Source organism: Hypomesus nipponensis, chromosome 4 (genome assembly GCF_054491055.1).
Source record: "Hypomesus nipponensis isolate SF chromosome 4, ASM5449105v1, whole genome shotgun sequence".
NCBI classification, from domain to species: domain Eukaryota; kingdom Metazoa; phylum Chordata; class Actinopteri; order Osmeriformes; family Osmeridae; genus Hypomesus; species Hypomesus nipponensis.
In genome coordinates this window covers 14,807,210-14,820,082 of record NC_140364.1, presented here as the reverse complement: position 1 = coordinate 14,820,082, position 12,873 = coordinate 14,807,210, and the positions used below count along the sequence as shown (strand labels likewise).

The window sequence follows — 12,873 nt, the reverse complement described above, 5'->3', positions numbered from 1 at the left end:
CTGTGGATCATCGTAAATGTGTTAGTGCTTAACGTTTATAACTCGCCAAGATAGCCTGTTAAAATATAGTTAGTCATTTTCAGATCTACTCAACCTGTATCTAGAGCTATATCAATCAAGAACTGCAGGCTATTATATTTCATTGAACAGTGGGCGAGGGAGAAAAAAAAAAAATGCTGTGAACGCAGATCCAGGATCGGCGATAGACATTTAAATTATTTATTTAATTGGCCAAAGGTGGAGACGCTGATCCTTGTGCTGCAGGTGAAGACTTGCATTCACCAATTGGCTTGGGCTCAATTGGCGAATAAACTTGCGCATTGCTTTGCGTTGAAAGCTGGACACTTCCTGGTTGGTTTGTCACCCCTCTGATATCTAGAGCTCTCAAAGCGGGTGATCGAGCAGTAACGATTGATAGTCCCGCATAACCCGTAACACCAGCGGTGATTTCCCTATAAATAAACTACTTAATCGATCGAAACCTGGTCACTTCACGGCAAGAAAACACGCGTGCCTCGTCCTAAGTAGGAGAGGCAGAGGTAGGGTGTGCAGCCAACTAGTATCGGTCTGTAGCGTCTTTACGTTTTAATACACAAGGTTGCGTTTTTTTTCCTCCCACGATTGTTTGACATTCAGAAAGGACTTTCAATCGATCGTTCGGTCAGGTGAAGAAGGAGAGGTAAGTTTATCCACATCGTGTGGTACTAGCCATTGATGACTAGAGTAGAGGGCTAGCTAGCTGAGTTGGCTAATATTACCACCACCACTACTAGCTAGGAAGTAGCACCCATAGTACTACTGTATTAGCAAAATAGACATTGGCCAAAAGACCGTGGTCAGATCCTGCGGTAGACATGGTCTAGCTAGCTAGTTAGCCAGCTAAACTGGTCGTTTTGGCAGTATCGCTGTCAAGAAGTGTCAACCAGCTAATTCCTGGGCGTTAAATCTTTTTTCTTTCTCGTTTAAACATCTGTTTAAGACGTTTATTACACGAGGATAGTTAATACAGTCTGATTGAAAAGGGTTTAAGGGGGGGCTATTCTGGACAGATGTTTGACACCGTAGACCATAGTTTCCCTGTCAAATTGGGCTATCTTGCTAACACATTACACCCACCAATCCTTCCTTGACACTTCAAGTGTATTCTACACCTGCCTACTTCCTTGTACCGAAGTCCATCATAAGTGTAGAGAGAGTGCGTCACTCATAATGTATTTCTGATGGAGCTTGTGGGGTAAAAACATCCAGGAGAAGGGCTAGACGTTGAGAAATGACAGCTAATGTTATGAACCGATTTCTCGCCGGTCTGTTAATTGCCTGTGCTGTTGTTGTGTAGTCCGTATGTTTAGATTAATTTCTCCTGCATTCTCATGGATTGATGTTATCTCTCCATATTAAATAATAACTCATGGACGCACGAGTCATTTATCAAACAGCTTTGTTATACTGTGGTCAGAAGCTTAATTTTAAGTTGTATTGCTAAAGTTAGATATAACGTGTGATTAGGTAAGTGTGATGCAATTCCTTTAGCTGGTCGTTAATCTCTAACAAGTCTGTTTGTCAAGTTCTACTTGTCTACTGCAGATACTGTACTGCTGGAGATCCAAGTATTTTCTTAGGATTGTCATCTACGCTTCTCTGTTTTGAGAGATTGGACAGATAAAGCCTGTTCTGTAAGGCAGTGAGACTTTACTATAGTCAATCAGTTCCATTGAGTCGTACAGGAATCTTTCAGTCTCAATGCACCTTGCCAGTTGTCCACCACAGAAGGTCATTGATGGAGTAGATAATAGCTGACGTCTATTGACTCAGTGTTTCTCACCAGAGTGTATGGAGTTGGGGGAGATCTTTAGGATGACTAACACACTGTGTTCAGATATGGCCAGCTCAGATTTACTCACGGTGGGTTGGCAGATTTATAGGAATGTGTTGGTCGATAAGCTCCAGATTTGGTTGTGTGTACTGTGATGATACGGCTCCCCTGGTCTGGGCTACAATAGTAGGTTAATCCTCATTAGCGGATATACATGGGAGATTATACTGCAGATCCTATGAAATTGGCCACATTAGTGGAGTAAATTCTGACCTCTTATCTTAACTTAATTTAAAGGAACATTTCTGTGTTTTTTGGGATTCACAACAGCTGCAACCAGCACATTTGTTTGTTGTTGTTGTACGTTTTGGATAAATAATGGCTGAAAAAGAGAAATAAATTACTTCCCCACCTCTTTCTCATCCCCACATCTCCCTCCTCTCCCTCTCCCCACCTCTCTCCCTGCCTCTTTTCCTCCCCCCATCTCTCCCCCCAGCATGAGGGTGGGGTTGTGGTGGTAGGATGAAGAGTCCCGGCCATCGCAGCAGGGACATCGAGAGGCAAGCCGGTTACCTGAGGCCCGAGCACTGCTCCCCTCCCCCCCTGCGGGCCCGCTCCAACGCCATGTGGTTCATCCGCGACGGCTGCGGCATGGTGTGCGGCATCATTACCTGGATGCTCGTCTTCTACGCGGAGTTCGTGGTGGTGTTTGTCATGCTGCTTCCTGCTAAGAGCGTGCTGTACAGCCTGTTCAACGGGGCGCTGTTCAACACTCTGGCCTTCCTCGCCCTCGCCTCCCACGCCCGGGCCATGTGCACCGACCCGGTGAGCCTCTTCGGTCCCGTCTCTCCCCGCTCCACTGTTGGTTTGTCAGTCTGTGGAGAATGTCTGTCACTTCGTTCTTAATAAACCCCCCCCCCCGAAAAGCTCTCTCAGCAGCAAGAGCATGCACTCTCATAGGAATATGAATTATTGATGTTACTTCAATATCAGAAAATCTTCTTTTTTGGGGGGAGGGGGGGTAGTTTGAGTGACTTAAGGCGTTCTATTCTGACCCCGCCCGCCCCCCCTCTCCACAGGGAGCCGTTCCTAAGGGCAACGCCACCAAGGAGTTTATTGAAAGTCTGCAGCTGAAACCGGGTCAGGTGGTCTACAAGTGTCCCAAGTGCTGCAGCATCAAACCTGACAGAGCCCATCACTGCAGGTAAACACCCAGACACAGCCCTTCACTGCAGGTAAACACCCAGACACAGCCCTCCACTGCAGGTAAACACCCAGACACAGCCCTCCACTGCAGGTAAACACCCAGACACAGCACATCACTGCAGGTAAACACCCAGACACAGCCCTCCACTGCAGGTAAACACCCAGACACAGCCCTCCACTGCAGGTAAACACCCAGACACAGCCCTCCACTGCAGGTAAACACCCATACACAGCACATCACTGCAGGTAAACACCCATACACAGCACATCACTGCAGGTAAACACCCAGACACAGCACATCTCTGCAGGTAAACACCCAGACACAGCCCTCCACTGCAAGTAAACATCCGTGCTACTGCAGGGTGGAGGCAGAATCTAGTGGAGGCAGAACCTAGGAGAGGAAGAGTCTAGGACAGACAGAGGCAGAGTCTAGTCTAGTGGAGGCAGAGCCTAGGAGAGGCAGAGGCAGTGCCTCTGGGAATATTACTGTTTTGTTCTCTGTGACGTGTTTCTCACTCTGGCTGCCTCTCAGTTGGAGGCCCCTCTGGACACCAGCTAGCTAACAAGCCCTCCCAGCTGGGCACTTTCAGTGGCACTTGGACAGGTGAAAAGAACGAACACAAATGATGAATTGAAAAGGGATTTGCCTTCAGGACGAATGGCAGTAACTGACGACGACAACAACATCTAACAAGCCTGTGTATTATACTGGGTGTATATATACATTTTGGGTGGTACTGTGTCCCAATCTGATCAAATACAGGCTCCCAGGCATAAGTATTATTGATTTGTTTTCAACTTCTATGACAGTCTGGTATTAGGACAGTACTGTGTTTGACTCCAGTATTGATTGCTGGATGATTTAAGGTGAGGGGGGGTAGAGGTTGGGTTATCATTCTGCTCGCTAGCTCAGTCAAACGGTGTGTACATCTTCCTTGTGAGTCTGTCCAATAGAACCAGGCTGATCAGTGGGTTCTTGCTATCTCTCACCATCACCATCCATCAATGTCAGATCTGTCATCGGTCACTGTTTCTACAGCTGCATTTACATTAACATTTATTCATTTAGCAGACGCTTTTATCTAAAGCGACTTCCAAGAGAGAGCTTTACAAAGTGCATAGGTCACTGAATAACAACAAGATAGCCCCAAAGCATTGCGGGTAGCCAAAACATGAAGCACATATTGTGAACAACCAAAAATTAAGTGCCAAAGGGAAGAACCATAAGAGTAAAAAGAAAAAATACGATTAACTAAAATAAAATATTTTGCAGTGAGTTCATTTAGGGTGTGTTGTACAACCGTGTGTTTTGGGGGTGAATGTGTGTTTTGAAGCGGATGCGTGTGTGTTTGGAGGTGGGTGTGTGTGGATGGTTTTTTTTGGTGTGTGTGTGGGCGTGCTTTAATTCACTGTTAATTAGGTATGCATTCTGCCTAATCTTTCTTCTCCCAGAGGAAGCAGTGTGTAGGTCACGCTGTGACCTATATCTGTCAGGCCTCCGCCATCTGTGGCTCTCTGCTTTCATGTGCTCTTTTCATGCATAGTAATATGTGTGTGTGTTTGTGTTCCCTTCTCAGTGTATGTAAACGCTGCATCAAGAAGATGGACCACCACTGCCCCTGGGTGAACAACTGCGTTGGGGAGAGCAACCAGAAATATTTTGTACTCTTCACTGTGAGTGGCTGAGTTCATAGATTTCCCAGCATCCTCCAGCAGACACAAATTCTCACTCCTGTCTCAACATCACTGCTTGATGAGTTTAAATAATTTAGCAGACGTCCTTTTTTTCTTATTTACTATTCAGGTGTCCGTAACGCATTTTAACGCCGACTCAAATGACTTCTTTCACTAAATGATTTCTCTCTCGCCCTCTCAGATGTACATAGCGCTGATATCCCTCCACTCCCTCGTCATGGTGGCCTTCCATTTCATCTTCTGCTTTGAGGAGGACTGGACGAGTAAGTGGCAGGCTGACGGTGGTCCAACTGGGCTCGGCATCAGTGGAGTGTGGACGCGTGCTGTTTGCTTGAATCTGTGGCATTTTAGGTTGGATCATCCCACCCCTCCCGTCTAAAGCTTGTTCCTTGCCATCCCCTTCTCCTCTTGTCCGATCCCTTCTCTTCCCCCCCAACCCTTCTCCTCCTATCCATTCGCCTCCCCTCTTATCCCCTTCTCCTTCCCTACCGTTCTCCTCCACTCCCCTTCTCCTCTCTCCTCTCCGTCTCCAGAGTGTAGCTCCTTCTCTCCTCCAGCGACCGTTATCCTCCTCATCCTCCTGTGCTTTGAGGGCCTCCTCTTCCTCATCTTCACCTCCGTCATGTTCGGAACTCAGGTCCACTCCATCTGCACCGACGAGACGGTGAGTGGACTACGGCTCCTCGCCTCAGCAACCACTCAACCACACACACACATTCACACTCAGCCACACACGCATGCACTAACACACACACATTCACACTCAACCACACACACATACACGCACACACAACACAAGATGTGCTCGTTATCGTTAGTTACCCCTCTCAGCTCATAACTGTTGTTTTCCGTACAGGGCATTGAGCAGCTGAAAAAGGAGGAGAGGAAATGGGCTAAAAAGACCAAGTGGATGAATCTGAAGGTGGTGTTTGGTCATCCTTTCTCTATAGCGTGGCTCAGTCCCTTCGCTACCCCGGACCACGGGAAGTCAGACCCCTCGCAGTACATCGTCTGAGGTTCGGGAGCTAAACTCGGCGCGTGTGTGTGTACTGTACCCACAGCTGCTTGGGTGGTGCGAACTGATGATGCGTACAAGTCTTCCTGGATTTCACTAAGCATTAACTCTTTATCTGACAACTCCATTTTCTACTTTTTTGTGATTTGGATCATTTTAAATTTCCAGGGTGCTCTTGATTGAACTGTCTGGTTCATTATTTTTGCTTGTTTAAAGAAAAGAAAACGTAAAAAAACAACAATCTTGTCACTTTTTTTTGTTGCCTTCTTCCTCTCTTTTGGATTGAGGATGACTCGCGATGGCCATGTGGAATTATAACTGTTTTCTGTTTACAACCATTTTTCTCACAACTTTCTCACGTTCAGGAGGTATGACTGAAAGCACTTGCAGCCAGGATCCTGCTCTATGGAGACACACTTAACTGAAAGTATTTCCTGTACATAGTCACTTCCTGTTTCGAGGACTCTACAACATCATCACAGGGGCAGAAATCAACGTCGTTCTCCAGTTAAAAGCCAAGCTCGGAAACTAAAGATTTTGCCTTTCGAGGAAGCAACCAGCACATGATCAGTTTTTCGTCATGTAAATTGTGTAACATCTTGCTGTCTGTAGTAAATGCCCAAAGTTAGATTTGAGCGATAGCAGAGTATTTAGCCAACATACTGCAGTTGATTTGCTTCAGTAAAGTAGTCTGTTGGTTACAGTTAGTAAATAAGTAGTTTTGCAGCTCTGCCTTAACGCTACCATTTGAGGTAAAAGCATTATCCTGTCCGATCTGATAGCCCAATCCCAAACAGGCCCGACCAGAATTTGTTCAGGAGTTGAGAACCCAGCCAGGCTTGGCCGGAACCTGTCCACAAGCCAGCTTGTCAGTAGCCAGCCTGACAATTGAGCTCAACATGGTTCTAACTGTGAGCTCTGCAGCACACTGTGTGATGCGAGTCTGGCTGGTATATCTGTGAATGATCGATAGCTGAGGCTTGCTTTTGGTTCTGTATCAAGGGGCTGGGCGGCTTGTAGAACTGACTCAGCCCGGTGAAATATGAGCATCGAGGCCTGGAAAGGGTAAGCCAGAAGAGGATGTCAATGTGGGGAGCAACACTCCAGTCGTAAGCAGCCAGGTTTCGAAGACGGGCACAGAGCTGTTATGGCACAAATGGGACTGATCACAGAAGCATTTATGTCCGGGCATTTTTTCCGGGAGGATGACCCCACAGTAAACCCTGTGTGTTCACCAGCCTTACTATGGACAGAAGGAGAGTGATGTGTTTTTGACAAAGAAATAGAAGGACTTCATTCTTGTCAACGTGAGATAATTTATGTTGCCAAATTTATGGTTTACAGAGGGATATCTATTCCTAACTTTTACCCCCCCCGGGTATGTCGTGAATGGTTCGGCTCTGTTTAGGATGGGGCATACCATGTTGATTGTCAAGGGGTTCTGTGTGGCTGCCTGGAAGACTTGACTTTCTTTGAAGAAATAACTGACTATCATTCATTGCCACAGGTCTGGGAAGAAAATGTTGATCATGCTGAGCCAAGGCATGCCTGCTCCTGTGTTCTGTATGTGTTTCGACCAAATCTGTTGATTTTAAAATGAAAACAATTGCTTTCCATGTTCCTAAGATGAGTGAAAGTAAAATCAAGTGTCGGGCTGCTTTAAAGAGGGAAGTGTAGATATTTCTGTAAAACGTACGGATCTTAAATTGAGTTCAAGTGCCACAAATAAAGGTCAATTTCCATGATCACACGGGCACTCCAATACGAAATGCTGTTTCTGTGTCCGAATCTGACATGACACTCCCTGGCGTACTGTCTGCACACTAATTAACGCTACAATCTGATGGGACAGATGACCCTCTAACTTGTAAAACCCTGCATTATTGAACAGACCCATGTGATTTTCCCTTCATAACCAAGTACTTTAATACCTCTTCTCCTGTCCGGGGCATTTCTCTTCACCATATACAGATAAGACAGCTAGCTAGCTGCCATCTTTGTGTTGAGTGATGCTGGAGACAAGCTGGGGATTCCTGTTGTTGAGGCAGCTGGTAGATGTTGGGGGTGGTTTAAGACACTCATACAGAAGGGAAATGATTATGATATGTACATTTAGCAGATGCTTTTCTCTGAGGTGACTTTCAGTACAGCGGTGTGGGTTGGTGGGTGAGTGGGGGATTTGAACATGAGATCTATTGATCTGCCTGAGCTAATCCTATTGAACACATTCTTCATACTGATGTCTCCCTCTGTTTGTGTACGCACATACAAATATTTGCTGTAAAAAAAAAAAGAAGCTATTCACCATGTGCTTCTATTTAAAGAAATACATTATTCTGAATGCAAAGTATATCTGTTTCGTTTACTTTCGTACGGAAATGGAATAAAATGTAAAGGTCTTCTCAAATCGTTTATTGTCTTTTTCCGGGTTGTGATTGCGCAATGTTTTGACAGTTTGTTAAGAGCAATATTTTGCCAGCTGCTCATCAGAAATAACTGTCAGATTTGTGGCCTTGGTGTTTAAATACTGTTTAAATTCATCTGTCCGTGGTGAATACGCTGTTGAACTCACAGCAATAAAGCACCGGCTGTGACAATAGTCTTGATGAGGTGTTTATTCAATCATTATTCAAACATTGTGCATCTCAAACTTGTATGAGACAACTTATTACATGTCCATAAAACTTTTCTTTTTTTTTTTGTTCTTTCTGTTGATACAAAATATTTACACTCTTACAAATGTTAATTTTCAACATTGTACATAAGATACGACAGACCATCAGTGCATACACATCACCACCTTGGTTTTCCCAATCTCTGGTAGTGTGTGCACACACGTGGATGTTACAAGTGTTAATATCTGCCTTACATTTACTGATAATTGACTCCTTAACAAACACTATAACTGAGGCATTTTGTAACAATTGAGTGTTTATTTTATTTTTTTAAGTAACCATTTGAGGTTTAACTGATTTCTGGCTCTTGGTACTGTAAACTGTATATGTACAGCATTTGCTTTACTTTGATTGCTTGTGCTGGAATTATCTTGAAAACACACAGCTTTAAAGGTCACTATATGTATTATATAAGCTTCCTTGTCTATTCTTAATAGTTTATATCCACACAGTATATGGTTACATATAGATAAACAATCAACTCTTGCATGAAGTGTGAATAAAGAGAATATTCATGAAATGATACTACTTCAATCCAGTGATTTCTCCTCTTAACTAAAGGTGGATTTCACAGGTATAAACCTCAGATGAAACAGCAGACTGATAGTATTTAAATTTCTATCAAATACTTCCATCTGTGCTTGATTGAACTTGCCTGTTCCAACGACATGGACCTCAGGCCCCATGACTACTCATCTTAGACTCCAAGCAGGGACAAGCAAACGATCACAGAGTATTTATGAGGATTTAAATAGTATTTGTCGCAGATTTGATTAACTGGAGAAACATCAACACAAGTGTCTCCTGAACAGATAGCTCGATAGCATAGATATAATCACATTTCCAGGGAAGTACTCTATTGTATTTCAATCACACAATACGAAACTTGCAGACTAGGCTGCAGCTGGAAAGACTAATGATTTCATAGTGTGCGATCTTCAGCTGGATACGGAGTCCTCATAGCTACAGTTGTTATAGCTACCATTTAATGTTGCATGCATATGAGGATTGATATGTATCAGAAACAACAGCAAAGTGTGATCGCTGTTGGGGAACACCAAACTCCCTTCCACAGCTGCAACTGTCGTCGTTCTTGCTGTAGTGTTGCTGTTCTGACTCCAAGAGCCCTCCCGATATTTCACGTCACAGTGTTATGGAGTATTGGAGATCATTGTTGGAGGACAAGCATGCAGAGAACCAAGCGTCTCAGGGACAGTAGCCTCTCAGTGTTCAGGAACCTCTTCACCTCTCAAGAGACACTGAAGGAAGGATTGTGCGACAAGATTCCATTTGCCTTCCCCAGGAGCAAGATTCGTTCTTATCAGGTTTTCACTGTAAAAACTAAGGAGATTACAGAGGAATAAGCTGCTGGCAAAGGTTCATCAGGAAGGCAATTTAGTTCCAACCCTGATAATGGCAAAGACTGTTTAATTTAGGTTCAGTTGCAATCTTCTTATTTATATGTCCAAAAAGGTCAGGTCACAAGGAATTAGTCAATATCATGACCATCATAGATGGCGTCTGGATCCTAGTAGTTGATCGCCGTTTTGGGAGACTTTGGTGTGATTTATCTGGGTTCAGGGAAATTGCACACATCAGTCATCGAGGCAAGGACAAATGTCGACACAATCCACCAAACTAGTGGCGCCCTTTGATAGGTTACATCCTTGACGGGACACGGTACGGCCATAGCTGTGTGTCATCATCTTTGAGAACCTTGAATAGGTAAATGAACAAGCTACGGCTTATTTTGGTTGGATCACAGACTCAGCTCAAACGTCACCTTGATCATGCATCAACGCGGTGGTGAGAGACTTTACAGTGAGTGTCGTTATCTTACGAAATACATGTTGATAGAAAATAAAGCTTTGTAAAATACGTCGCTCAGCATTTCAATGGGGAACGAATGAGGGCATGCCAGGCAGATGACTCTTACAACTGCCTTCAAACTCAAAATACTATCCTCAATGGGAGATATCTGACAGTGGCTAACTGACATGTGTAGATCTTTACCCAAAGGTCTACACATCCACTCACCCAAGAAAAAGGAATGCTTGATACATCATCAGAAAGACTGCATTACTATTATTATTTTTCATAATTTCTTCCCTATCTTTCTTCTTCACCAGCGAATTGTCCCGGTGAGTTGTGTGGTTGGTAAAGAGAGTCAGTTTACTCGTTCTTCTTAGCGACAACTCTCTGCCCGTCGTGAGGAGTCGCCCTCTGCAGGACCAGGAGGCCAGAGAAAGTGAGAGAGACCCCCACCCACCACAACGTAATGTGGGTCTCCCCGAAGATTAGCTGGCCAAGAAATGCCTGAGTAAAAATAAATGTACTTAATTATCAATGGCCATTAGTCAGAAACATTTCAGTTGAAATGGTAAAATGTCATTCATGTTTTGGGTTTGTTTGTGTGTGTGTGTGCATACTTGTGACTGTGATTAGACTTCTTTTTTTTTTTTTTTTACATCTTCTGGAATCAACTGCTAAATGTGTTGTTTGGAATCCCCATTTCTGGATTCTATTAAATACATTTAATTTTGGTTTATATTATATACTTAAAATGGTACATTCCAAGACTAAATTATTAAGTCCAGTAAGTTCCCCTCCACAGAGGCCAGAGAGTGCCATGGACACAAAGTTTCTTAGTTAAGGTTGCTCACCACTCTCTATGGGGCTGCTATTTATAGCTGTTATGAAATATTGACTATACCAGGAAGGAATGTGAGGTTGTAAGTGTGTGGGAACAGAGAACTTGATGCTACAGTGCCTCATTAATAGAGTCTAAGTAGCACTATACTGCACTTTACAATACAGCACATTGTTAAAGGTAGTACATACTCACAGTGGATTGTATAAGTAGCACTATAGTGTGCTATACTATAGTGTGCTATAATATAGTGTGCTATAATATAGTGTGCTATAATATAGTATACTTATGTTGTTAATAGGTATTCATATACTCACAGACATTGAGCTACAGCACTGTGTTACTTGAGTATAACTAACACCATACAGCGCTATACTATAGAGTAGTATAGTACTAAAGTGACATATTGTTACTAGGTGAAGGTATTAAAGAGATACTCACGGAGGAGATGAAGTTGGAGGCTGTGGTGGTCACAGTAGTTCGGGTGGAGGAGGATGAGTACCTGAGGGCCTTAGCCAGAAACGTCCACATCACCGCGTTGCAGGTGAACAGCATGCCACCACACAGAAGACGCAATGGGATGTGCAGCTGGAACAAGACGAGAGCCGGGGGTTAACAGATTAATGTGGGCTGGAACGGTCACGGAGATCCACATCCGTGGAGCATGTCTGCTACTGTATGAACTGTAGGTTTTAACAGTCATGGGATGCACTCCATTGGTGTAGATCGAACTGGCCGCTGCCGGTTTAACGGCTGTATTTGAGATGTTAGGGCCTTTTTGCAGTCGGTATCGTTTGTCAAAATCTGCTGTAGCTATTGAATATTTCAATTATTAGTCAAACGTGAAACTATGGCAGTTAAAAAATATGTGCCGACCGCCTTGAAGGTCATATAGTCAAAGCGGGCAAGTGGCGTATTTAAACGAGATATTCACGTGACAGATTTGACTAATTAAACAGTCTCTGGTTATGGTGTGAGTTTATAACACAAATATCTGACACATGCCAAAACACTAGGTTAGGCTGCAATGTCGTCCTGGCACGCGGGTACCGCACGAGCACGAAATGCTGCGTCTGTCCCGGGAGGGACGCGGACGGTGATGCTGCTCAACACGCGAGCTGGAACCAAAGGCGCTAAACTCAACACTGGAAACCTCCCAACTTCCCGCTTCGTTGAGAAATTACTCGGCGGGCACAGTGATCCATACATTATTCAAAGACACCCGAATCTCATTGTATGAATAATTCAAGCGCTTAAACTGTGGCTATGCCTCACCCAGTCACAAGCGGTAGTTTCGTCCGCTTGTCTAAATTTCCGCTGCTCTCCCCACGTCCTCAGTCCGGTTTCACATACACCTTTTAGGTAATCGGCTCCTAGAGACAGCTTCGCCGACGACGACGCGACGGCGCCTAGAAAACCCGCAAGCAATGCATAGAAAACGCCGGGAAACATGATGACAACCGAGGCACATAATTTTCTAATCCATCACATTTCTATAGCTACAAGCATGAGCGGTGTCTTGCTGGTGAAGATCTGCTGCAATTGCTACTAACAACCGTCCGGTGGCAGCCACACCAATCAAAACACACAGTTGGCGGCTAGGTGTGCAACGGTTGGACAACAGCGTTTGTGTGGCATTGTGGGATAAGTAGTTTCTAAACAGGAATTCCATTCGTTCAGAAATACGTTTTCGTGAATGGATTGTTTCGAACCGCCCATTACATTGATTTGTGGCTTAAGTGGCTCACAATGGCTTTACCCAATCAATTAGTGTAATTGATGAAATACGATAATTACCCTAAATTTGCCAAGCTAATAC

At 44.2% G+C, this 12,873-nt stretch overlaps 2 protein-coding genes across 3 annotated transcripts; one reads left to right on the top strand and one right to left on the bottom strand.

Moving 5' to 3' along the window:
• The first annotated feature begins 41 nt into the window (after positions 1–41).
• On the top strand, positions 42–8,929 carry LOC146295766 (palmitoyltransferase ZDHHC3-like). The gene is made up of 8 exons (XM_084696902.1): positions 42–539; positions 637–679; positions 2,310–2,638; positions 2,893–3,017; positions 4,597–4,693; positions 4,896–4,977; positions 5,248–5,378; positions 5,571–8,929. Exons 3-8 carry the CDS (start codon positions 2,336–2,338, stop codon positions 5,727–5,729), a joined length of 897 nt encoding a protein of 298 aa, XP_084553028.1. The 5' UTR covers positions 42–539; positions 637–679; positions 2,310–2,335; the 3' UTR covers positions 5,730–8,929.
• On the bottom strand, positions 8,893–12,638 carry tmem42b (transmembrane protein 42b). Of its 2 annotated transcripts, XR_014753330.1 has the most exons (4): positions 12,330–12,638; positions 11,496–11,642; positions 10,442–10,720; positions 8,893–9,745 (listed from the first exon to the last, which is right to left on the bottom strand). XR_014753330.1 is itself a non-coding variant. In XM_084696904.1 (3 exons), exons 1-3 carry the CDS (start codon positions 12,504–12,506, stop codon positions 10,577–10,579), a joined length of 468 nt encoding a protein of 155 aa, XP_084553030.1. In that variant the 5' UTR covers positions 12,507–12,638; the 3' UTR covers positions 8,893–10,576. The 2 variants fall into 2 exon arrangements, 1 of the variants encoding a protein (XP_084553030.1); XM_084696904.1 differs by having other exon boundaries at positions 8,893–10,720.
• Between the last annotated feature and the right edge of the window lie 235 nt (positions 12,639–12,873).